Here is a 26,305-nt window from a genome sequence, read left to right on the forward strand (position 1 = left end):
GCCAAGACTTTTGGGAAAATACCTTGTGGACTGACGAGACAAAAGTTGAACTTTTTGGAAGGTGCGCGTCCCGTTACATCTGGCGTAAAAGTAACACAGCATTTCAGAAAAAGAACATCATACCAACAGTAAAATATGGTGGTGGTAGTGTGATGGTCTGGGGTTGTTTTGCTGCTTCAGGACCTGGAAGACTTGCTGTGATAGATGGAACCATGAATTCTACTGTCTACCAAAAAATCCTGAAGGAGAATGTCCGGCCATCTGTTCGTCAACTCAAGCTGAAGCGGTCTTGGGTGCTGCAGCAGGACAATGACCCAAAACACACCAGCAAATCCACCTCTGAATAGCTGAAGAAAAACAAAATGAAGACTTTGGAGTGGCCTAGTCAAAGTCCTGACCTGAATCCTATTGAGATGTTGTGGCATGACCTTAAAAAGGCGGTTCATGCTAGAAAACCCTCAAATAAAGCTGAATTACAACAATTCTGGAAAGATGAGTGGGCCAAAATTCCTCCAGAGCGCTGTAAAAGACTCGTTGCAAGTTATCGCAAACGCTTGATTGCAGTTATTGCTGCTAAGGGTGGCCCAACCAGTTATTAGGTTCAGGGGGCAATTACTTTTTCACACAGGTTTGGATTTCTTTTCTCCCTAAATAATAAAAACCCTCATTTAAAAGCTGCATTTTGTGTTTACTTTGTGTTTGTTTTGTGTTATCTTTGACTAATAGTTAAATGTGTTTGATGATCAGAAACATTTTGTGTGAAAAAACATGCAAAAGAATAAGAAATCAGGAAGGGGGCAAATAGTTTTTCACACCACTGTATATTAAAAGGAATTTGCTACTTTGAAAGCTCAGCCAATGATAAACAAAACTCCTAAGAATTAAGAAGGGTTCCCAAACTTTTTCATATGACTGACAGTAGTTAGTGTGTGTTTCTCTTTTTCACAGCCCTCGGCTATATTGTAATACATAATCATCTTTCAACACAGCTTCCCAATGAGTATGAAAGTGCCCAATATGAGGTAATAGGAAGCAATGCCCTGTGTTCTGGCCCCAACCATATTTGATTAAAAAGCCAAATTGACCCTGAGCTGAACCTGGTAGATGATTTTGGCAAACCGAAGGGAGAGGAGAGTTTTTATGGGAACTGCCAGGAACTTCTCTGCATTCTGTAGTGTTTAATTGGAAACCCCTGTACAGTTATAGAAAATACAAAATTTCAAAATCTGAGAAATCCTGAATTTTTCATGCAGGATTCCGTGAATTCAAAGCTCAAATGTTTAAATGAACTGGGAAAATAAATAAAGTTGTTGGAGATAATCCCCACTGACTTCTTTTGAACCTTACTTGCTCTTTACAAGAGCTTTTATACAGGTCATGGATTTGAGGCAACTTCTTCCTATTTTCCAACAGGGTTTACATTACCTCCTATAATTTATATGTTTCAATGAGGCATGTGATAGAACACCACTGACAAATTTAACAATATTCTACAGTTTTCTTATTGTGTGTTATAAAAGATTACAGGTCACAAAACGCATTAGTGCCTTCTAATACATTTATCATTTACTGCTGGGCTGTCCAGCTGGACCTGTATGGCCCCCTAAACATGCAAAGTAGTGTGTGTGTGTATATATATATATATATAATACACAAAAGCCATGAATATCCTGTAAATTATATCCTTATAAACGGTGAGTAGTGATGTCATCAGTTATAAACGGTGAGTAGTGATGTCATTTCTGTCACATGACTTACTAAAATTTGTGTATTATAATAAATAAAGTACCCCCAGTTGTAAAATATGAGGATATTAGAAGTTACCTCGGAGTTCCATGACCTGTATAAAAACACTCGGCCTTCGGCCTCGTGTTTTTATATGGTCATGAAACTCCTCGGTAACTAATAATATCCTTATATTTTACAAGAGGGGGTACTTTATTCACTATATATAGATATATATATATATATATATATATATATATATATAGATATATATAGATATATATAGATATATAGATAGATATAGATATATATATATATATATATATATATATATATATATATATATTTCTCAGCATGTGTATGGTTACCAATTAATATACAGTGTACCAGACTGCTAGATTAAAAAAACAGTGTCCATTCAGCTAAAAGGAGTTTAATCATCTGCTATAGCTAATGAATCAGCGGTAGACTTTTGTACCATATAACTGCTGTTTGGAAGCACCTGCTTATCTGCTCCTTTCCTTTCTTACCCAGACCCCAACCACTTATCCACCACCAACACTTTAAATAACTGGATTGTCCAGACTTTTAAATTAATATTTTTTGTATTTTTTAGCACCCGTACAATAAAACTGTACCATTTACAATAAAAAGAAAACTCTCAGTTCAAAAGAAGTTAAAGTGCCGTGTATATAACGTGGAACAACACACGGCCAGCCCTGTGCAAGGGGCACTGTCATTTCCTTTCCTTGGTGGAAGCAGTCACACAAGTTCCTTTCACTCCAAACTGCTTTAAAATTAGCATGTACTAGAAAAAGTAAGAAGCATTGGATTAGGTGGGAAGAAGAGCCCTGAGCACATTCACACACTTTCCTTCTCCCCAGTCTCTAGCCATGCTGCTTATGGATTTGCTGTGTCCACTGAAGAAAGCAGGGCAGAAGCATTTCGAGTGGTGTAGGCAAGGCCTGCCATATCATATCTGCATCATTAATGCACATATTCAAGAGTGTGCAGTTATGTTGCTGGCTCAGGCTGTCAAAATGTCCTTGGAAACCCAAGCAAACAACCAAACCATGACTTGATTTGAATGTTATCAGTAGGAGGGCACACAACCACTTGGGCTTATATCTGTAGAGTGGATTCTTCTAGGCCACAAACCATGTTTCTAGAAGTTGTGTTGCTTTGGCCTGGCTTCAATGTCGGCAAATGTCACTCCGTATTTCATTCCTTTAAAGACCTTCTCATTACAAGATAAAGAGTGATCAAAGGAGACCTTATGAAGTTCAGTTCAGTGGCCTTCTAGTTCTCATTTATCTGAAGGTTCTTAACACAAAGAACCATGATTGTCGTCTTCCTGTTCCAAATTCTTTATGGATTGACCAATAATCCATATTGTTTCAAATATGAACTGGTGCTTCGTGTACTTTTTCCTCCCCATAAACCTCAAAACAACAAAACATTTGCCACAAATGAAGACTGACTGAAACAGGTCACAAAAAGGACAGAAATGGGCCACAAAGACAGAAAAGAGATCACAAAGATTTTCACTCAACATTTTAAATAGGATCACTAGGGAGTACAGAAATATGATGGAAAAAATAGGGTAAATTTTGTTTTCCTTCAAATATTCCGTTTACCACAATTCATTACTATATCTTCAGCAATCTGCTCAGAAACTCGAGAGAATGTCGAGTGGTCACCAGCAGCAAAACAAAAACTCGTTTCTATTACATGTAGGAAGAACTAATTGTGGTTTTTCCGTGACCAAACAGATCATCCAAAGATTGAAAAGATCCACATAAAAAAAAAAGACAGAATGGAAAGAAATGATAAAACCATGAAATCCATTCATCAGTGCTGGCATTGCTAAGGCCGCCTTTTCTTGGTCAGTTTATTGCCTCTCTTGCAGCGGGCAGGTCCCACACACAAGTGCCATTTACTTGTCAGCTGCTAACACCCTGGAATTCTATAGATGAGCCCAAAAGTTGAAGCAGCTCTGGCTCATATTTCACCAGCTCTACAATGTCCCCCATGTCCTGTGGCCACAAGTCTAAACTTTCCGTAGGTGTCAAAAGCTGGCTTGTGAGCACCTGCTTGGTGAATTCTTTCTTTTGCATGCTGGCAACTTCAAAGTTCGGGTACCTTGCTTGGAATATCCGAGAGGAAAGTTTTAGACGCTTCAGCACATCAGAAAAGAGCAACCAGTTACTTGGCCTGTAGAGAAGAAAACATTATTGAATTAGTACAATTTGTGGTGGCATGCTAATACAAATAGGGACATTTAGAAACAAATATACTACATGTTTGATGCTGAGCTGAAATTATATACCTTGTATGTATAAAATTCAAGGAACAGATGAGACACTTTTTATGGGAATTTACGGGAAGAAAGTTGCTAAATGTACCAGCAGGTGGCACCCCATGAAAGTTGAAGTGAGTGTTTCCCTAGCAACACTTGCTTGTGGTTGAGAAATGAAGGCAAAGTTACACCTTGAATGCAAAATATCTAAGTGCAGCATATCCTACTTAGCAATGAGGTTTAACAGACTTTCCTGGATCTGTAACTAAACTAGCAATCTACTGCACCTCAAACAGGGCAACACTTTGGGCCACATTTCTAAAGCTGTATTTCTGCATTCCTTTACATTGCCCATTGCTATACAAAACAGAGTTTGTAAATATGCTGTGAATTAAAATTGCATAGAAAATAGAACAATTCAAGTAGTATGCTTGTATGCTAACTTATGTAGCAAGTATAATTGTATAAGATACATTCTTACTCAATGTTACCATGTAAATATAATAGGGATGCACCGAATCCAGGATACGGTTCGGGATTCGGCCGAATCCTTCTGCCCCAGGCCGAACCGAATCCGAATCCTAATTTGCATATGCAATTTAGCAATGAGGATGGAAATCCTGTGACTTTTTGTTACAAAACAAGGAAGTAAAAAATGTTTTCCCCTTCCCACCACTAATTAGCATATGCAAATTAGGATTTGGTTCGGTATTCGGACAAATCTTTCGTGAAGGATTCAGGGGTTTGGCCGAATCCAAAATAGTGGATTCGGTGCATCCCTAAAATATAATACAGAAAATTTCAATATCAATTTTTACAGAGACCACTGCTCTGTAAAGACAGAAGGGTTTATTGATCAATACATGTAAACATAAAGCAAGGGCCTTTCTCAACACATACAATTTATCAGTGATATAAAAGGTAAAAATTATCTTTCTTAGGACATGAGGATAAGCCTTGCAAATTTCATGTCTGATGGGGCACCTACTTATAGACTAATGTGTACACATGACCTAACCACCAATCAAAAACCTTTCAGTAAATCAGTGTATCACTAACACCAATAGATGCAAGCAAAGAATATTCCAGCAGCACTTGAGGTATTCAAGGTTTTTTAAGCCTATAAACTTTTCGTATTCAATCGAGATTTTTAGATTTTTTTCATATGCAAACATTAAAGTTTTTTTAAATTGTGAGTTTAGTAGAAAAAAAAACTCCCAAATCAGATTTTTGATAATTAAGTCCACAAGTCTCACTTCCAAATTGCGAGACACATTTCCCAGCACCCCCTAAGAGGTTAAAGGAAAACTATACCCCCAAAATGAACACTTAAGCAACAGATAGTTTATATCATATTAAGTGACATATTAAAGAATCTTACCAAACTGGAATATATATTTAAGTAAATATTGCCCTTTTACATCTCTTGCCTTGAGCCACCATTTTGTAATGGTCTGTGTGCTGCCTCAGAGATCACCTGACCAGAAATACTTCAACTCTAACTGTAACAGGAAGAAGTGTGGAAGCAAAAGACACAACTCTGTCTGTTAATTGGCTCATGTGACCTAACATATATGGTTTGTTGGTATGTTTGTGAGTACAGTGAATCCTACGATCCCAGGGGGTAGCCCTTATTTTTTAAAATGGCAATTTTCTATTTATGATTACCCAATGGCACATACTACTAGAAAAGTATATCATTATGAAAATGGTTTATTTACATGATGCAGGGTTTTACATATGAGTTGTTTTATGCAATATCTTTTTATAGAGACCTACATTGTTTGGGGGGTATAGTTTTCCTTTAAGTGTGAAATATTTTCATTTTTTTAATTATATATTGGTGTACATAATTTAGGACACCAGCAATTCCCAGGACAGGAGCTTTGTATGACTTTCTACCATGTGCCAAGGGGATTACAGCTTTGCACATAAAGCTTAAAAAAGAGATATATAGAGTGTAGGATGGTTATTTACTAATTTCTAGTTGGAATTTTAAAGGGGAAAAACAATTTTTGTAGAAAAACTTTTTAATTTTTCGAGATTTATTAAACAAAGAGGCTGCGAAAAGTCAGAATAAAAAAGTACTTTATCTCAAACCTGCTAAGGTCATGTAGAAGTCAATGGGAGATGTCCTTTTTTACAAATGGAAGATATCATGATTTGAGCTGGGATTTGTACAAAATACCGATGGATTTGTGGTTTTTGGGCGTTATTCCAAAAAAGTCTGAGTTTTCGGACTTCAAATCCGGAAAAAAAAGTATTTTCCCGCACAAGATTTTTTTGAGTTAATTTATTGATAAATAAAGTAAAATTGTGGATGAGAGTTTGGTCTAAGTGGGTTTACTAAAATAATGAGAATTTTTCAGATTTTAGTAAATAACCCCCTAAGTGTAGTACTGTCATTTAATATTGTACTGGACTCACAGGTGCAAGCACAATTTACACATATTGCAATCAAAACAAAGTCAATGTGGCACAGTTTTATTTGCATTTATTTGTTTTAGCACTTTTTAGTAGTGTAAACATAAAACAGCAAATAGTTAAATACTCTGTTCTGGTCACAGCTCCTTTAAAAAGAAATATATATGTGTGCGCACATTCGGCACAAAATATGTTAGGCTTAATTTATTTATCTAAAAAAGATAATTTTTACCTTTTCGATCACTGTCCTATTGTATATACTGAGCAAGGCCCTTGTTTAATGTTTAAATTTTTAAAAAAAATTTAGTACATAGTCATAGCTAGGGTGAGATTCAGAGGATACCATGACTCTTTCTCAGAATAATACACTTATGGGCTTTTTTATCAAAAATGAATCTGAGTTTTTCTACTTCGAATAAACACACTTTAATATTAGAATGTTAGCTAATTTATGAAAAAATCCAAAATCCAAACAACTTGAATACAACCGTGAAAATAAAAAAATAAAAAATTGTCAAGTTTATAAGCTAAAAAACTGGAATACATCGAATATGTCAAGTTTACCAGCTTTAAAAACTCAAATCTGTGAGTTTAGCAACTCGAAAATCTTAAATTTTAAAAAATGGCTTGAATTTTGCCTGGGACAATTCACATTGATTTTTACATGACCTCACCAGCTTTTAGATGCAGATTTTTGACATCCAAGTTTTTGGGGTTTTTTTGCTTAATAAATGCTTAATTTTACATTCGAGTTTTTGAAAATATAATTCGAATTTGTGAGTTTTTGTGCAAAAAAAAATGTAAATTGTGGCAAAAATTCTAATTCGAACCTTGATAAATCACCCCCTAAATGTCCTTTTAGAAACAACATCTATTTGTTTTACAAAATATTGTAGAAACTATATGTGGAACAAGGACCACTTGGTGCATGAAATGTGCATAAACATACGAGTTATCTTTTACGACCACAAGCACAGTTGTTTTGCGCAAATTCCCCTTCAGACAGTTACACGTAAAACGTATAAAGTTGCTTCTGACTTACAGCAAAGTGCAAGCAATTTTGACACTCTGCCCGAAACTGTGCCATGTCCCCTTGTGGCCACAACAATGCTGGAATTTGGGGAAAAAACTGTATTAAGCTTGAAATTGGAAACATGGATCTTAAGCTTGAAATTTAACTTTGCTCACTGAACTTGTAGATGTAAATGAGCCCTATGGTCCTTAAGTTTACTTACCCACTAGAGAGAGACACATGCAGATTGTGGCAGTAGAGGAGAGGTTTATCGGAAAACTCAAACAAGAAGTTGTCCTTTAGATCTTTGTCTTCCCCCGGCTCCTCCTCTGAGATATTAGATGTATCAAGGAGAATGTTGTAGCCAACTTCATCCTTCCCATCTGACAAAATACAGTTTAGGGATTTGAAATTTACATAAAAATGTGCCAATGCTTGCATCTGAGAGGTACAACAGAACAACCTGTGCCTTCCCACCTGCCTGCATTTGCATTGGTTTTTCTATAAAATTATAGACAAATAAACCAGTCCTAGTTACAGCTTACCCAATACAGAGCTGCTGTAAAAGTCCCAAGATGCATTAGGGTCTCCATCAGAATGCCCTCGGAGATCACCAAGATAATCTAGAAATAAAAAGGCATAAAATTAGCTCAGTACCAGTTTATTCTAAAAGAGAAGGAAAGTCGTTTCACACTTGGGGGTGCCAAATGTTAGGCACCACCATGGAGCAATACTCTTCCGGCTTCTTCTTTCTTCAAATTTCCTGGGGCAGACGCATGCGCAGTAGAATGAAATAGCCATCATTTTAGTTAGAGTTCGGCTTTTCACTCTAATTCACACGCGCAGCTGCGAGAAGAAAGAAGAAGCAGGAAGAGGATTGCTCCATGGTGCTCACTGCAGTTTTCTGATTATAGGAGCACCGGGCCAGGGTTTCAGGTAAGTAAATACAGGAAAGAGAAGGAAAGTCGTTTCACACTTGGGGGTGCCTAACATTCTTGTGAAGTCCTGTCCACTGTTTTTAAATGCAACCTGGAATAAAGCTTTTTGATTTTAAGGAACCGCTGCTCAAATTATTCCTGAACTTCTTTCTCTGAATATACAACTCTGTATAAAGCCTATACTGGTATTTATATTGAAAGAAATTTAAAGGAATGGTAACATCAAAAAAATGGAAGTACTTTAAAGTAATGAACATAAAATGTATTGTCCTGCTGCACTGGTAAAAATGGTGTGTTTGCTTCAGAAACTCTACAATAATTTAAATAAACAAGCTGCTGTGTAGTCATGGGGGCAGCCATTCCACATTGCAGTATACAATGGGATTCTTCAGAACTTATCTGTTATCTGTTGCTTAAATGGCTACAGAGCGTATCTGTTATCTGTTGTGTATCCTGTGCCTTTTCTCCTTTTTCAGCTTTGAATGGCTGTCTCCTGGCTACACAGCAACTTGTTTAAATGAACCATAGTCGTGTTTCTGAAGCAAACACACCAGTTTTACCAGTGCAGGGCAACAGTACAATATATTGTCATTCCTATAAAATGCTTTAGTTTTTTGGTGCTACTGTTCCTTAAAGAAAAAGTACTACTTTAATAAAAAAATTGAAGTAGCTCATAAATATTTACATCTTAGGATGTTCTTATCACTATATGAAAGGTATAACTAATGTATAAAAAGCGTGCATGTATGCTTTAATAAAAGGGGAGCTGGGCTGCTTGCAACATAGGGCTTGTCATAAAAGCAGGACTAGAACTATGGATAGATAGATAATGTTTATATCAAGGAAGAGCACCTATGAGCTCGCCAACTAGCTAAGCAGCTAGCAAGCTTGACTGTCCCATGGTTGGACAAACCATAGCAGAAGTGCAGTGAATGTCCAAATGCACTGGAAATGAACAAGTCTGATGCAAGGTCCTGGACGTTTGCAAGTATGGAGATTGTAGAAAAGAGACAAATCAGTGACTAATTTATATCAACTCATGGTGAAATAGAGACTGTCACTCGGCTGAACTAGGACAGAGAAGCATACTGTGATTTTAATCATTGTAATGAGTGCAATATAATGGGGGAGAATGCAATCTTAGATACTTTGCATTTTAGTTGTTAGTTCATCTTTAGATAGCTAAACAGCATGCCCCTGGTCTTGATTAAAATGGAAAAGAGACATGGGCACCCAGTACCCAACTGAAATAATGAATCAGAACTTACTGCTTAGAAATTTTCTCATGATTTCACTACTGGCAAGCTTCATAGGCGTCTGTCCAGAGTACGTGGCCAGCGTGGGATCAGCACCGTATGACAAAAGAAGCCACACAGTTTCCAGGTTATCATTCACAACTGCATCATGAATAGGTCTGTTGGTGGAAAAGAAACTGTTACAAAGCAAATTCATGCCACAGGAGTAATCACAGTCATATCTTTGTAGGGACCCGCTGCATGAATTTCAAAGTTTAGCAGTGCGTACTTTGTATTTGATTTTTGTATTTATGTATTTGAATCTGTAGTAAAAAGACTGACAGACCAAGATTAATAGTCAAGATCTCAGTTTAAAAAAGGTGTTTACACTCTCCAAACCCTTCCACTGCATTGCATAATACCCCCAAAATGATACAATTTGATAATCAGATAAATACAGCTTGGTTAACATAACAAAAGTAGACTTAATAAATTATGAAATGGAAAAAAATTACTACAGGCCTCTGTGTTTTGAAGTTCAGAGCCCTGTGGCTTCCCAATGAATACCCCTACAGTAGGTGGTAGGAGGCTTCTGCTAGATTTCAAATACAGGTATGGGACCTGTTATCCAGAATACACAGGATCTGGGGGTTTCCAGATAATGGATCTTTCCATAATTTGAATACCTTAAATTCATTAGAAAATCATGTAAAAATTAAATAAACCAATGGGTTGATTTTGCATCCATTAAAGGACCAGTAACATCAAAATGTTTTTTAAAAAAAATAGTTAGTAAACATTAAAAAAAAAACACCAAGACAAATTAAACGTTATAATTGCAAAGTCTTTATTAAGAAATAACTTACTGAAACTCCGCATGCGCTCCTCTTCAGAAAAGGCAACTGCGATCCATTGTGCGGAGATGGCCAAGCAGGAGACATTAAAGTTCCTTTAAAGTTTCCTTCTCTAACTCTACTTCTACTACTTTCCCACTCTCTGTTGGAGTTCCTCAAGGCTCTGTTCTTGGCCCCCTGCTGTTCTCACTCTATACAACTTCACTAGGAAAACTCATTCAGTCATTTGGACTTCAGTATCACCTTTATGCTGACGACACCCAACTCTACTTGTCTACTCCTGATCTTTCTAATTCTGTCCTTTCCCAAGTCACAGACTGTCTATCTGCTGTCGCCTCCTGGATGTCACAGCGCCACCTGAAACTGAACCTTTCTAAAACAGAACTCATCATATTTCCTCCAAGATCTTCCCCTGTCCCTCAGATATCACTCACCGTAAACAACAACACCTTTCATTCCACCACACAGGCACGCTGCCTAGGAGTCATCTTAGACTCTCATCTGTCTTTTTCGCCACACATTCAAACACTTGCAAAATCTTGCCGTATTCAACTGCGCAACATTGCTCGAATACGACCATATCTCAGTTCAGAATCAACTAAAACACTGATTCAGTCTCTCATCCCCGCCTTGATTACTGCAACTTACTCCTCACAGGTATTCTAACAAGTCACCTTTCACAACTCCAATCTATTCTAAACGCGGCCGCTAGACTCATTCATCTAGCTCGCCGCTCAACATCAGCTGCTCCCATATGTATGTCCCTTCACTGGCTCCCAATCTCTTCTAGAATCAAATTCAAATTACTTACACTCACATTCAAGGCCCTTAATAATGAAACCGCTCCCTATATTTCATCTCTAATCTCCAAATACACTCCTTCACGAAACCTACGCTCTGCTTCTGATCTTCACCTCACTTCTCCTCTGGTCACTTCTGCCCATTCTCGTCTACAAAACTTCTCTCGGGCTTCTGCTTTTCTCTGGAACTCTCTGCCACAAGCTGTCAGACTTTCTCCTTCCTTCCAAAATTTCAAGCGCTCCTTAAAGACCCATCTGTTTAAAGAGGCCTATTCAATGTACCTTAATTAATCAGTGCTGTATCAAAAATGACAAATTGTTTATACAATCCTAATGTCTCAATTGTACCCTAACCTTTTAGTTTGTAAACCCTATTGTATTCTGTAATCCTTGTCTGTTATCCACCATTCATTCCCTGTTTGCTATAACTGCAGTAAAGCACTGCGTGTCTTGACAGCGCTATATAAATAAATGATGATGATCATGATTAAGCACCGCACAACGGATCGTCGCCCTGTCACCTTTTCTGAAGAAGAGTGGAAGCAGAGTTTTGGTAAGTTATTTCTTAATAAAGGCTTTGCGATTTTAACGTTTAATTTATCTCTGTGGTTTTTTTTTTTTTTTTCAAAGTATACTAACAAATCTTTTTTAAAAATAATTTGATGTTACTGGTCCTTTAAGGATTAATTATATCTTAGTTTGGATTAAATATAAGGGACTGCTTTATTATTACAGAGAAAATTATTATTAGGCGAACATTATTATTTTTAAAATTTTTGATTATTTGGATAAAATGGATTCTATAGGATATGGCCTTTCTGTAATTTGGAGCTTTCTGGATAATGAGTTTCCAGATATGGATCCCATACCTGTACAAATACATTACATCTACAAATAACTTGATAACCATTAAAACGTTCAACTTCGAGGCCCATTTATCAAAGGTCGAATTTCAAATTCATGTGAATTTTTTTAATTTGAATATACTCACAATTCGACTGGGAGGTTATTTAAGAAAAAAATTGATGTCTCATATTCGATAGAATGGTTGAGACCCGAATATTCGCATCATATTTCATTCATATTAGATTCGTATGAATCGAGTTTTTCTCAGAAAAAAAAATTTGAATGTCAGGAAGGCTATATCCATCTCCAAATGGCTCAGCGGACCTCTGCCATTGACTTGTACATGAACTCGACAGGTTTTAGGTGGCGAATATTCAAATTAGGACAGTTTCCCGTATCCAAGTGTGATAAATCGCACATTCGAATTTACATTCGAATAGGGAATTCAAATTCAAATTCAACCCTTGATAAATCTGCCCCTTTGTGTATATTATTGTAATTTTAAGTTTACACTTTTTTTCATTAGGCAAATTTTAATTTTTTGGGTTTATAACCCCTTTAAAGTTATGCATGACATTAAAGCAAAGGACAGCTGATGGCAGCAATCTTGTTTCAGATGATACAATTGTGGGGGAAATTTGCTCACATTTTGGAAATATATTCAGGATTCAGATTGAGTCAGTATATAACGTAGCTAAAATATTTGTGGGGGGCTGTGATATTCTGGCAAATGTAAGACAAGCCAGCTGTTTAACAGACCTGGGGAACTAAGACTTTTGAACACTTGTTTAAAAAACAACAACCAGGAGACACTTTTCAATAGCAATTGTTGACATTTCTTAATAAATACATTTTGGAAAGTTGCTTAAAACTATGTTTTCTTTTATTAGGCAATTTTTTTGGGGGGTTAACTTGCCCTTTAACGTTTACTATCGCAGCAATAATGGATGTCCTGAATTACCTGGTGCCATCCTGTGCACTACAATTGACATTGGCTCCATTATCTAGAAGGATTTGTAAAATATCAGTCCAGCCTCGAGCGCAAGCTTCGTGCAGTGCAGTGTAACCAGCATTATCCCTATGGTTTATGTCTCCCAGATCTCGCTGCAAGCAGTATAACACAACATCCTATAAAATAAAAAAACAGCTATTTAACCAGCAATATCTTAACAATGGAAGAGTTGTTTCTCAACATAAGGTACCTTAATAAATTATTAAAATCTATTAGCACCTTAAAACAAAGCAGATATTTTATTTCAACAGGATAGCCAAATAGTCCTGGTCTGTTCCTTTAGATCCCTCCTAATGCATCCATACAATGCCAGATAGTGCGGCAGTAAAAGTACTTTAAACATCTCCCCATAAATGTGCTGTTTTCAATAAGATATATTGAACTGGAAGGTTTCTGCCTCGCATCAACAGGTATTTACCAAGATTAAAATAGTAAACAACAGCACGTCTATAACACTAATCTACAGGGGAGAAAGAATATAGAAACTTCGAAAGCTTTCTCTGCAACAAAATGTTTTTACTTTGTAGCCAAGACGAGCTGCCCTCTGCAGTAGGGTTTCCCCAGCATTTTTGTTCACAATCAGTCTTCGAGTCTCGGGAGGGATGTGCTGGGTGCTAGGTGTGTCTGAGGAGCCATGTGTGCTGGTACGACGAGATCGGCAAGGTGTATCTGGATCTCTGCTCTTCTTGGAAGATGGGGATTTCAATGGAGAGCTCTTTGGGGACTGGCTATTCCGCTTGGTCTTTCCCTGAAAGGTTGAAAAGCAACAGTGTGAGGGACGACGACGACAATAATATCTATTAATATAGGCAGTTTTCTCCAAATAAAGGGCACCAATCACAACTAAAATCATTTACTAAGTAAAGACACTATGAAAGTTCAAGAAATCTGATTTTTAAAACACTTAGAATTGTTTGTATAATATAAATCATCAGCTCACTATACCTTCTGCAAGATCTCCCCTATCTCCACTGGAGTTCTAACTGAGGCAGGCATCTTGGATTTCACAGGCTCCTCCTACCTATAGCTTCACAGCCAACTGCAGCTCTGAAAACTCGCACATGCTCATTTGAATTGCCTTGGTTGCAACCATTCTAAGCTATTTTCAAATCTGCCAAATTTAGCTGCTGTTCAGTAGTGCTGCCACCAGTCTGGAAGTTAGTGTGTGCCCTTCATTTGCATAATGACATCACCAGCAGGGGACAAGAAAGGGAAATCTCAGGATACTTCTAGTGGAGGAGTTTACTAAAACTAGGCATTATGGGTAGAATACTCAAGGCAATGCTCCTGAACTTTGCATGTTATAGTCACTGTTATAGTCACTGTATGGACTCCCTTCTCCCTCAGTGAAAGAACCCATTTGACAAAGTAAGGCATTCTTTAAAGCCTGCAGTTTTTTCAAAAAACTATATATATATATGTAGTTTGATTAAACGTGTTTAGGTTGTACTGGTCAGATTGTTAATATGTGTTTGATTTTGGCTGTGATAGGTGCCCTTTAAGGTGGCCATACAAGGTAAAATGTTGTACCTTGAGGAAGGTGATATCAGGCTTAACTGATCCTTTGGCCCTCGGGCCAAAGTTCAGATCATAAATGCAGCCTAGATATCGGTCAGCAGGCTAGAGAAAGCAGCTTTCATATACACTACTCACTACTCAGTTAGGTCAGGTTCCTACTAGTGAAAATGTCATAGGTATTACTTCTCTGTTATGGATTTGTTTGATAGAACTATGAAGAGGTAAAAAAAAAAAAAATATATATATATATATATATATATATATATATATATATATATATATATATATATATATATATATTACCATGACCTGCTCCTGTCCCCAGTACACCTTTTTTTAGAAGTATCTTACTATATCGTACTGAACAAATAAAGATTTGCTGGAAGTGGATATCCACATGGGCAAAATCTGACTAATCTAATTGTCTGGCCCCCTGGACAACAACTGCGTCACATAGAGGCTCTGGGCAGCCAGCTTTACTGAATAAGGTTGTAGTTTTAGCACAGCCTACGCAGCTATTGTCATCCAGGTTAGCACACCACTATTCTTTTGTATCACCACCCTCAGCTTAATGATTATCTTATATATGTCATAAAGAAGTAATGATGTTACTGAGGTGTAGTGAGCCAAATGGACCTCTTCAAAGCTAAAAAAACACATTTGGTTTTCCCAAAGTCTGAGCAGAAGGATTTGGTTTTCCAAAAGCAGTAGAAGGCTAATATATAACTGTGTATACTTAAATAATTTTCCAGAACATGCTTTTGAATAAAAAAGTTACGTTTATTACATCAGTTTGTTAAAAAACAATAGAAAATCCCCTTATATCGCCTAACGCGTTTCATGCTTACCTAGCACTTAGTCATAGGCATTTTCTATTTTCTATTAGATTTTGCCTATGACTAAGTGCTAGGTAAGCATGAAATGCGTTAGGCGATATAAGGGGATTTTCTATTGTTTTTTTAACAAACTGATGTAATAAACGTAACTTTTTTATTCAAAAGCATGTTCTGGAAAATTATTTAAGTATACATGGTTGTGCCTCTGTTTGGTCACTAGAGGTCTCCGGCATGCTAACATTGATGTTTTCTACTCCCAAGTTGATTAATATAATATATAACTGTGCCAGCATAGATATTTCTTTTTATGAAGCACAGTTCTGCAGGAAAATTCAGTTAGTAAAATGGCCATTTTAGTGATGATAAACAACTAACGTAATATCATAGAGCCTTCTTTTTATTGAGTTATCCGTGATGGGAAAGAGGCTTACTATAAAGCTGATGTGGGATTAATCACACTAACCATGCAGATGATGCAGCTAATGTTCTGTAATGACCTCTATGTGGTTTTGGGAAGCCTAAGCCTCATTACTCTATTAGATTTTGCCAGTAGCATGGCAATTCCACATTTTAACAAAATGTGTTGGCAGAGAAACTGACCAGCGGTCCATCGGGATGCTGCAGTTCCTTTAGGAAATTGAGTGACTCTTACAAGCGCCTGACACTTCCTGTTGTAAATTTAATATCATTAATGGCCCCCAGATCTAAATGTACCTTTGGATACTTGATAAGACACTCAAGGGACAGTGACAGCTTCAGATGTGGTTTGCCAATGTGCAGTGATTATTGGAAAACTAATGATTTTTGCAGTAAAATAAAACTATTGTATAATATCCAAGTGACAATAACTATTTATTAGACTCACAGGATGCATTTTTATACCTTGTGATAGACTGTACTAATCAAAAGATTTTTTCTAGATTCTAATGGTATTTATTGGGGAATTCATCAATGTGTGTTGTGCTTCTGAGTAGAGTTTCTATGGTTCAATGTGCAGGTGGGCTATAAAATAAACAACAGAGAAATGCTTGGGAGGATTTTCTCAAGGTGTTTCAGACAAGCAGTCATCCTCTGCACTGCAACAGGTAAAGCAGTCCCCAAAGCCATCCTTAGCCAATGAAAAACTGTTTGTCACAGAGAACAGCTTCTTAAGTTAAAGTTAGCCCTATTTGCCATAGTAGAAACAAGTAGTACCCATACAAAAAAGGACATCAAAAAAACATATATTTATCCCATCAAGCCACTACTTCAGAAGCAGAAATGGCTTAATGCCACGAAATGTGTAAGGATCATTTTATATAGTTTTTTGTAGGGGTATTCTGTGTTTTTATTACTGCAAATAAAGATGACTTTGCAACCTAAGAAGCTGTTCTCTAAACACACCTTTTTCTTCCAGTGAGGCACGTTTCTTTTTGGTGTAATATTATATCGTTGTAATATATTTTTCAAATAACCGAGGTTATTCAAATCAAGTCACATCACTCAAAATACTAAAAGCAATTTTGAAAATATGCACAATATCTAAAAAAAAACTGTGGTTTCAATTTAAAATTATCTGTAGTTTGAACCCAGTATGGCTTGTGTCATATTATAATACAGTGATGCACCTAACATCACAAGATATCATACATTAACATACATCTAATGATAAAAGATGTACCTTCACTTCCCCATCTATACTGCCCCCAAGATGCTTGGTTTTGAATTTGCGTTTTCCAGATGGTTTCTCTGTGTTCATGGAAGTTGGAAATTCTTCAGGGCTTTCCTTGTGAGAACAATTTTTTGCATTACTTTGTTTCGGGGATTCTCGGGAAGATGTAGACAGCTTGTTTCTACATGTTTTGATTGGTTTGTCAGATGGAGAGTGCTTCCTTTTATGTAAATCTGAAATGAAAATGTTGTTTAGAAGATATAACAGTGACTACTCATTATTCTTCTTCAGTTTTAAAATATTAGGGTTAAACCACACAAAGGATTTTGATAAGATTTTGTAGGATTCAATCCCCATAGCTGTAATGTAAAATAATATTAGATAGACATTCAATGTATTTCAATGAGAAGAAAAGGTCTGTCAGACACCATTGTCGGATGAAAATGCAGCATTCACATTTTAGAGACGCGGTGAGTCAGATGGCAAATCTTCCATGCAATTTAGACATCAGATTTTTGTATCATTCCCATTATATTTTGACCCATGAGACTACATTGAAAGAACTTGTAAGAGATTCTCAAAATAATTTGCAGAAATGAACATTTCACCTATAAACCTCATCCATATAACCTGAGACGGGCCGAACTTGTCCCACCACTTGCGACCTTACACTGCCGGCTTCCAACTTTCGGTTTTATAGACGCACCCCTGCCCCACCCCTTTTGTGACATCTTCAGCACGGCGGCACAGGTCTATAAATGGAGGGGGGAAGCCGGATACAGGTGGGCATGGGTTAGGGTCAGGTGTGGGACGAGTTTTTCTCACATCACTACTATGGTTGCTTGTCACCAAGAGAAGTGGGGGGGGGAAATGCACAAGGTTGCAAAACAAACTTGAAAAAAATTCACACCACTGACAACTTTTGCAATCTTACCGCCTAAATAGCAACATAAAGCCTATAACTTCAGTTTTAGCAATATAAAGGAAAACACGGTTTCTAGATAAAAGAATGCATAAAAACCAAGGACTTTGGCACCAGGGAAACCATTGGCCTAATTATGTGCAGCAAAACTGACAAAGTATACAAAGCACACCTGCTCTGACTTTCCGCCTCCTGTAGCAGTGAGACACTTCTTCTTCCTCCTTCTCGGTTAGGTACTCCCCATTCTGATACTTCCGATTTTTCTGACGCCTTCTCTTTCTCCTCTGAAATGGACCATCTTCATCAGCTTCGTCATCCTCCTCTAACAATGGCCATGATTTTCCTGCATCTGACACTCTGTTGGATAAATCCCAGGAGCCTTGTAAAACAGGAGTGATGGGTTCCAGCTGAGGTTCCTTTTTGGCAGCCGTAAATTTGCCGTGTCTGCATGCTTTATGGATCTTTCTCCACTTTCGACTCTTGCAAGGCACATCATGCTCCTCTTCCTGCACACCTGCATAGGTGTCTGCAAAGGAGCTGGCAACATCTGAACCACTGTTCCCTGAGATTAGAATACAAAAATTACACCTTGGTTAATATAGCCGATGTATTAATAAATCCACATGAAAAGAACACTTTTCTTAGCCCAGATTTATCTGTGTCAAAAACCCATTAAACAAACAAACAGCAGAATAAATAAAATAAATGGTAATAAAGCAGCTTTAGGGTCAGGCCACACAGGGCATTTTGGGGAGATTAGGTCGCCTGGCGACTAATCGGCTTGTTTTTGCGGCGACCAATCTCCCCAAACGCCTTCCCTGAATCTGCGCCGGCTAAAATGAAAAACCGCCGGCGCTAATCACACGCGGCGATTCGTTTTCCGAAGTCGCCAGAAGTTTCTTACGAGGAAACTTCGGAAAACGAATCACTGCGAGTGATTAGCGCCGGCATTTTTATTTCACTTTAGCCGGCGCAGATTCAGGGATGGCGTTTGGGGAGATTGGTCGCCGCAAAAAGGAGGCGATTAGTCGCCAAGCGACCAAACCTCCCCAACAATCACTAGTATACATTAGACAATACCTCCCAACATTTTGGAAACAGAAAGAGATAAAAAGATTTGAACCACACCTGTTTTTGTGGCCACACACCTATTAACATGCTAATTTTACAAATTTTGGCAGGTTATGAAAGTTTGAACACATTTCTGTGGTATTTTATGTGCTATTACAGTTGCTAATGAAGGTGAATTGCCCTTTAAAGGAGAATGAAACCCTTTCACACAAAAAAACCGTACCCCTCCTCCCCCCCAGGCTAACTACCCCCCCCCCCACCTGGGAAATGCCACATACTCCATACTTACCTCTCGCCGCAGATTCTTCCAGCGGAGTTCCACGCATCTATCTTCCGTGTCCTCTGTAAGCTGACAGGCAGTTTGCCCGTTTGCGAAAACTGCGCATGTGCAGAATTACACGGAAATTGCCAATCTCCCAGTCAGTTTACCGAGGACGCGTAAGATGGATGTGTTGAACTCCGCTGGAAGAATCTTCGCCGAGGGGTAAGTATGGAGTATGAGGCATTTCCCCGGGGGGTAGTTAGCCTGGGGGGAGGAGGGTCTATGTGGGGTGGGGGGTGGGGTTTTTCTTGCAAAAGGGTTTCCTTCTCCTTTAAGCTGCAAGTCAGCTTCCCCAAGATACCTGCTTATCTTAAATTGTTACAATTGTTTATTTTCTTATGTTAAATTGTTACAGATATTTCCTGCCACATATTCTGGTCTCTCTGCCAAAAGCCAATTAAGTTTTAGAAACTTTCCAGGCTGTTCAGTGCAGTAAATCTAATAGAAAGTCGGAACATTTCAGTAACAAACAGGACAGTTGGCAGGTATGAATGAGACTGTAGTGCTTTACCTGTCTGGCTGCGGGTTCTGCTTTTTAAGACCACAGGAATAAAGTCTCTGAAACTGTTCTTAAACCTTTTCTCTGTTATGTCTGGTAAGAAAGAAAACACAGTTACAAAAATACCAAGGATGTCATTTTTAACATAAACACACAGTTAATTATGTTTATTTATATGTTTGTGACTGCACCCAGAAGGCCCAAGAACCCTTTGACTGTAGTTCTCCAGCTTACGTGAGGTGCAACTGCCAGCTCTCAACCACTGCACAGTAGCAGGTTCTTTAACCTATACACACCTACAACCTTTTTTATGAGCAGGAGATTTTAAAGAAAGCTGTATGCTCAGCAAATAGATGAATAAAATGAAAGCAGAATTAAAACATTTTGACACACCTACACCATTTTCCAGTGAAATAAATTTGATACATTGTGAGTCAGATGCTGAGTAAAATCTGCTGCACTAGTACAATGTTTAGCAGTTATGCCTGAAAAGATAGCTCCACATATCTATATTACACACCTGTATTAAACTAAAAAAAAAATAAACAAACACTGTAGCTGTATCCATGTTCCGTAAGTAAATATATTTACTATGTAGATTTTTTCTTTCTGTTCCCTAACTGAAAGTTATATACACAGTGATCCCCAATGGCAATAAGAACACAGAAATGACAAGGCAAAATGAGCCAATTTTTTTAAACATCTGCTTACAGAAGCACAACATTCTGTCAGATTCCTAGTCCCTACATGTTATTTTACCAAAACACCAATACAAATTATATGTGTAGGTCCTGTATGTTTTCTCCATAGGTTAACCAAATAATCAGGCAACTACTTTCCATTAAAACTTAGGAGAAGCACAGGTTTTTCAAAGCATTCACTGTTGATCTCGTCTAAATAGATTATGCTGTAAGCTGCTTCTTCTAGTTTCTAAACTGTCCTTGTTTGAAAGGATCTGATAAAGCAGCTTCTTCTAGAAATGGGAGCAAATTCAAGCTGCACTCTTCAGTTCCTGTTCTGAAAGTAAACTTCCTGTTTGTAAGCTCCAGTAGTAAAAGTGCAGGAAGCAGATCGGTGGGGCTGTACAAAGAAATGCGAATTTGAAAAAAAGAAAAAGCAATACACAGAAATAACACTAAATTTTTGCTCTTTAAACTGTTTGTTTTAGGAAAAAAAATCAATCTATCAAGATCAGGAAACTGGAATTTAGATATAACAAAATGAAAATGGCACATAGAATAATGTCCCATCTGCACATTATAGTTTTTATAATGGTTCTTTAAAAATGACAATGAAGCAGTAGATAATCTTGCAAGTAATGCAAAAATGCACAGACATTCTATAGTGGATTAAACAGAATATCTTCTCAAGCAGGATGTGTGAATGTGGACACAGGAAGCTCTGTTAAATGCCGGCCACTGACTTCAGTTTGTTATGTAATATCCTGCTGTCTGAGAATAGTGTCGTCACACAGAACTCCTTTCTAATGAGGCTGGAATTAGTGGCTTTACAGAAGGGGTGTCATATTTACTTGCAGCCCATCAGAGAAGAGGAGGTTCTATAGAGAGATCCCTCAGTTAATCACAACTGCTGTAACACAGCCTGGTTAATGTAACCTGGCAAGGCTCGAAAAAAGGAATATTTCTCTTGCTATTCATGTATTATTTGCAGTCTGTGCTGTTTTTCTTATTTGTAGAAATTAGCACTGAGTTAGTGCATGGGAGGTGAGCCTCCATATTTCATGTACAGTACAGGTCACAGGCTGGTACAGTATGAAGTTTTCCAGGTCACTAGTATGTGGAACTGAGGAAATGTTGCTGCACTGTTCGTGGAGAGTGACACTAACTCATTATAGTCCAAACAAGCTACTTCTGGAAAAGTCTACTTTCTTTTTGAGCCTACTCCTCTTCAACGTTCAGCAACCACTAGCTAGTTGCTAAGAGGAGTAACTGTAGCAACCATGTAACACATAACATAGTAAGTTTACCTCAGAGGGGGAAAAAATCCTTTCTGACTCCAAAATGCCAATCGGACTAGTCCCTGGATCAACTTGTACTATGAGCTATCTTCCATAACCCTGTATTCCCAAATATAAAATGACAAACTGGAAAATTATAGACCAAAGAGGTTGTAATGAAAGCCATACATTATATAAAATAATACTCTGTCTATAGCTTATTGCATGGTAAGTAAAATGTATTCATGGTAACTTGGCAACCTGTTGGCATGTTTTTTTAAAGGGCACTTGTCACACTAAAATAGTTTTCCCCACCAGAGGTGCGGGCTAATTGAGCCTGCACCCAGGTTGGGGGGAACAACCGTTTTGGGAGGGAGCTCCTAGTGCGAGTGGCCATGTTGTAGCACAAAGAATTGTACCACAACATTTGTTTGTTTTGCACATGCATATAATGTCATGCTAATGTCCACAATAAGCATGCTGTGAGAAGCGCTCGTTGTGGGCATACAAAATAGGAGTTTAAAATTGCCGGCTCTATTAGTATCTATATTATCTTATTTGAGTAGCGTGTTATAATGGTCATCATTCACATTAGCCCAGCTAAGATTAATTTCTTCTGCCTGTATGTTTTTTGGAGTGTAAGAGGAAACCAGAGTACATTGCAAAACTTCACACAGACGCATGGGGAGCCTAGAACCCTTCTTATAAATAGTTCCAAAATCTGAATCAGACTCAGGACCCCAAGAGTACAAGCAGAGCTACAACGCCATTCACAAATATCTTTTAAGGCACAATAGTCACACTGTTTACTCTATATCTGAAGCCAAACAGCAGGTTATAATGTAGCAAAGCTATACTGACTGTGTTCCAGCAGCTGTTGGGGGGGGGTAAAAACGGACTCGCATACCTAAAAATCCCTATTCCGGAGTTTGGAGGATGTAAAATTGTTTCGTTGTGAACAAACTCACATGGTGTGTTTACAGATTAAATTTTCTGCCCAATCCCTGAACTGCATGATATCCATAGCAACACTGTGTTTTATTAAACAGGCAATAACTTAAGTAAAAGCTCGCACTCACAGGTCTTTCAAAAAATATAAAGATGTTTATTAGAAAAAACTTTGAGAAAGGCTAGAGTGATAGCCGAAACGTTTGTTGTTCTTTTTCTAATAAACATCTGTGCTGGTCCTTTCTACAATTTTATATACCATTTTGACCAAGCACCCGGAAAAACGATATGTTGTGAAGGAGTGCGGGTATCATCTGCATTATCGTTATATATATAAAAAAAACACACCCGTTTTTTCTTGCTCAATTTCACCCACTGTCCCCTCCCTGTGGTGTTTTGTCACCAGGATTCCATGTGAGAAGCACATCTTGGCATGTCGACAGACTGCTCATTACCTTCATCAAGCTCTGGATCAAAGGGCTCACTCTTTATGTGCTTCCTTTTGCGTCTCTTTGGCCGTATACCTGTCTTCTCTTTACCTGGTTTCTTGCCGTCTTTTTTCTCAACTATTGCGTGTGTTGCTGCTGATCTTATTTTCCACTGCAAAAAAAAGACAAGGGCATATCACAACTACTTAAATGGATTAATGAAAGTCTTCTGAAATACAGGATACAGGTGTGCTGCCACTGTATTTACAATCTGAAATATACAGCCAATTCAATATTAGCCAATCAGCAAAATTCTATAATTCAATACCACTTCTATTGTTTTATTTATCTGTATGCTGCAACTGTACTCCAACAGTACCATATAAGTATCATATAACATTATACAATGTGATTCTAATCAGACTTAGTCAGACTAGAGTTTAATCTGACTGACTGCAAACTAAGATGTGGAAAATGTTGTGCTTATAGGAATTCACTGTGGACATCCCAACCAGCATCACAGTAAATAAGTAAAATAAGGACATCAATTAATAGCATCTGGCCATCTGGAATGTGTGCTTTAGTCACCCACAAACAGAATCCTGGCCCAACACAGGCTGTACATGCAAGATTTGGTTGTTCACATCTCTTAGCCATTTTTTTTAAAATTTGTAATTTGTCTATAAGCCTACCAACTAAGCCCAGAAAGCCACTGCAGTTACCTGTTCCTGGAAAACCATCAACACAAACAACAATTGATCAAAGTAAAGATCCCTAAGAAGAGTTGAAAGTGGGGACGTTGCCTAACCACAATGTAGAGAGACACGCTTCTCCAGAGCTCCGGCACAGGATCCGATACAGAGGCTCCTGTGAACCCCACGGGCACAAACCAACCTCAAAAGGTACTTGATCACCCACATAAAGTAACTGATGGAAGGCCACAAGAAAGAAACAGACTCAGCTGCTAGTAAGCTGGACAAATATGTGCGACAGCAAAACCAAGATGGCACCCACTCGATTAGGCCTGGTCCGCCACCTCCACAACCTCCCGATCCTGCTCTACCTGCATCTCAGCTAACGCCAGAACCGACACTCCAGAAGGTTCTCCAGGCAATCCGGGACACGAGAACAGCAGTGGAGGTAAAGATAGACACAAGAGTGGAGGAGGTGAAGATCGATCTGGCGCTACTCCGCCAAGACCTGCAAATATTGCATGAAAGAACCACTGAGTCGGAAAGCAGAATATCAGATCTGGAGGATACCACGAGAGAGGAACCACAGACCATCACTGAACTCCAGAACCAGCTGAAATTGTGCAACACATGGTCAGACCACTTGGTGGGGAGACAGAGGCACCATAACATTCGCATTGTCGGGGTGCCAGAAAGACAATAAGGCACTGTTCCAGAATTATTCGTCGGAATCATCTAGGTACCTTACTGAAAAGATCTTAAACACTTACTGAAATATTTGAAATGATTCATTTTGTTAACATTATTAAACATTAAGTTATGACTTATTGTTATTATGCTTACTTTACTGTAATAAATACTAGTAATATTGTGTTAATGTATCGATCCTTACCCCCCCACCCACCCTCTTGCTTTCTGTACCCTCTCCCTCCCTTTATATAAAGTATAAATAAAGAATTTAAAAAAAAAAGAATCATCTAGGTGCCAAATATCCCAAATGTTTCTCATTGAACGGGCACACCATATCGCGACACGCTAGCCTCCCCTCGGAGCCCCCCCTGTGCACCATGATTGCAAAAATCCTTAATTACAGAGATCGAGACGCCATTCTGCGACTGATGCGGACCAAAGGGGACCCGACAATCGATGCCAAGATCATGTTCTACCCTGACTACACCATGGAGGTACAAAGGCAAAGGCCCAAATATGCGGAAATCAGGAAGAAACTATGAGAAAGAGGCATCATCTACTTGACAGTGTTCCCAGCGAAACTTGTGGTGGAGGGAAACACCAGATTCTTTGTGACACCGCATGAAGTACTGGGCTGGCTGGAAAGACGATAATCCAACAAAAGTCACATTCCTGGCTCCATAAGGAAATCAGGAAATCCAGCAGAGTCTAGATCTCCCGCAGCTGCGTTGTCTTTGTTCAATGGATTTGTGAGTATGCACCCCTGCAATATTCTGAAACTGACTCTCCTTTTTGACTATGGATTACTCACTAGCTAAAATGGTCTCCCGTCAATGCAAGGTCAATTTTAAACCCGGATGAACAGTGTGTGTAGTTATACCATAACTGATGTATATAGTTAAAAGTGTTTATATTTTGGTTACCATGTCCCATGCGGTGGCTATAAACGTTTTGTTTAGGCTAGGGCCACACGGCGCGATTTTGCCGCGATTCTGCGCTGGGCGAGTTGCGAGTTACGAGTCGCTGCGGTTTTTAAGCCGAAATAGCTTTGTTAACTTTGGCGCTGGCGTCAATGCAAATCGCGGCGAAATCGCTGCGCTAATTCACACGCGGCGATTCTTTTTCTACTGTCGCCCGGAAACGCCCAGCGAGGCAACTTCGGGCGACAATAGAAAACAAATCGCCGCGTGTGAATTAGCGCAGCGATTTCGCCGCGATTTGCATTGACGCCAGCGCCAAAGTTAACAAAGCTATTTCGGCTTAAAAACCGCAGCGACTCGCAACTCGCCCAGCGCAGAATCGCGGCAAAATCGCGCCGTGTGGCCCTAGCCTAAGGGTGAAGGCCCACCCCAGTTCTCAGGTTGGGCAGGGTGGGTTAGGGCATTGGCGTGGATTTACCCATAATTTTCCCCCTTCCAAAACCAATTCCTTCCCCATACACACAGCAGTGAAACAATAAAGCAGCAAAAGTTCTCCATAATCAAACAGGGCCATGGTAAACCTGATATCATGGAATATTCGAGGCCTTAATGACAAGTTCAAGTGGGCCCTTTTATTCAATTGTATACCTCCATTTAACAGGCCAAAAGTTCATAGCACTAAAAAGGGGTGGGTTAGCACAAGCGT

The 26,305-nt window shown here is 38.5% G+C and overlaps 1 protein-coding gene across 9 annotated transcripts in view; it reads right to left on the bottom strand.

Annotated features, from left to right (window-relative positions):
• Positions 1 to 2,311: 2,311 nt before the first annotated feature.
• Positions 2,312 to 26,305, bottom strand: part of bcorl1.S (BCL6 corepressor like 1 S homeolog) — a 53,941-nt gene continuing 29,947 nt past the window's right edge. For all 9 annotated transcript variants that reach the window (XM_018233004.2, XM_041575266.1, XM_041575267.1 and 6 more), the window contains 10 exons: positions 23,325 to 23,469; positions 19,977 to 20,057; positions 18,245 to 18,634; positions 17,160 to 17,383; positions 13,666 to 13,893; positions 13,095 to 13,261; positions 9,667 to 9,812; positions 8,006 to 8,083; positions 7,684 to 7,843; positions 2,312 to 3,939 (listed from right to left, as the gene is read on the bottom strand). In XM_018233004.2, the coding sequence (XP_018088493.1) occupies positions 3,669 to 3,939; positions 7,684 to 7,843; positions 8,006 to 8,083; positions 9,667 to 9,812; positions 13,095 to 13,261; positions 13,666 to 13,893; positions 17,160 to 17,383; positions 18,245 to 18,634; positions 19,977 to 20,057; positions 23,325 to 23,469 (1,890 nt within the window). In that variant the 3' untranslated portion in view covers positions 2,312 to 3,668. The remainder of the gene's footprint in view (positions 3,940 to 7,683; positions 7,844 to 8,005; positions 8,084 to 9,666; positions 9,813 to 13,094; positions 13,262 to 13,665; positions 13,894 to 17,159; positions 17,384 to 18,244; positions 18,635 to 19,976; positions 20,058 to 23,324; positions 23,470 to 26,305) is intronic.

Source organism: Xenopus laevis, chromosome 8S, assembly GCF_017654675.1.
Source record: "Xenopus laevis strain J_2021 chromosome 8S, Xenopus_laevis_v10.1, whole genome shotgun sequence".
In the NCBI taxonomy this organism is placed as follows: Eukaryota; Metazoa; Chordata; class Amphibia; order Anura; family Pipidae; genus Xenopus; species Xenopus laevis.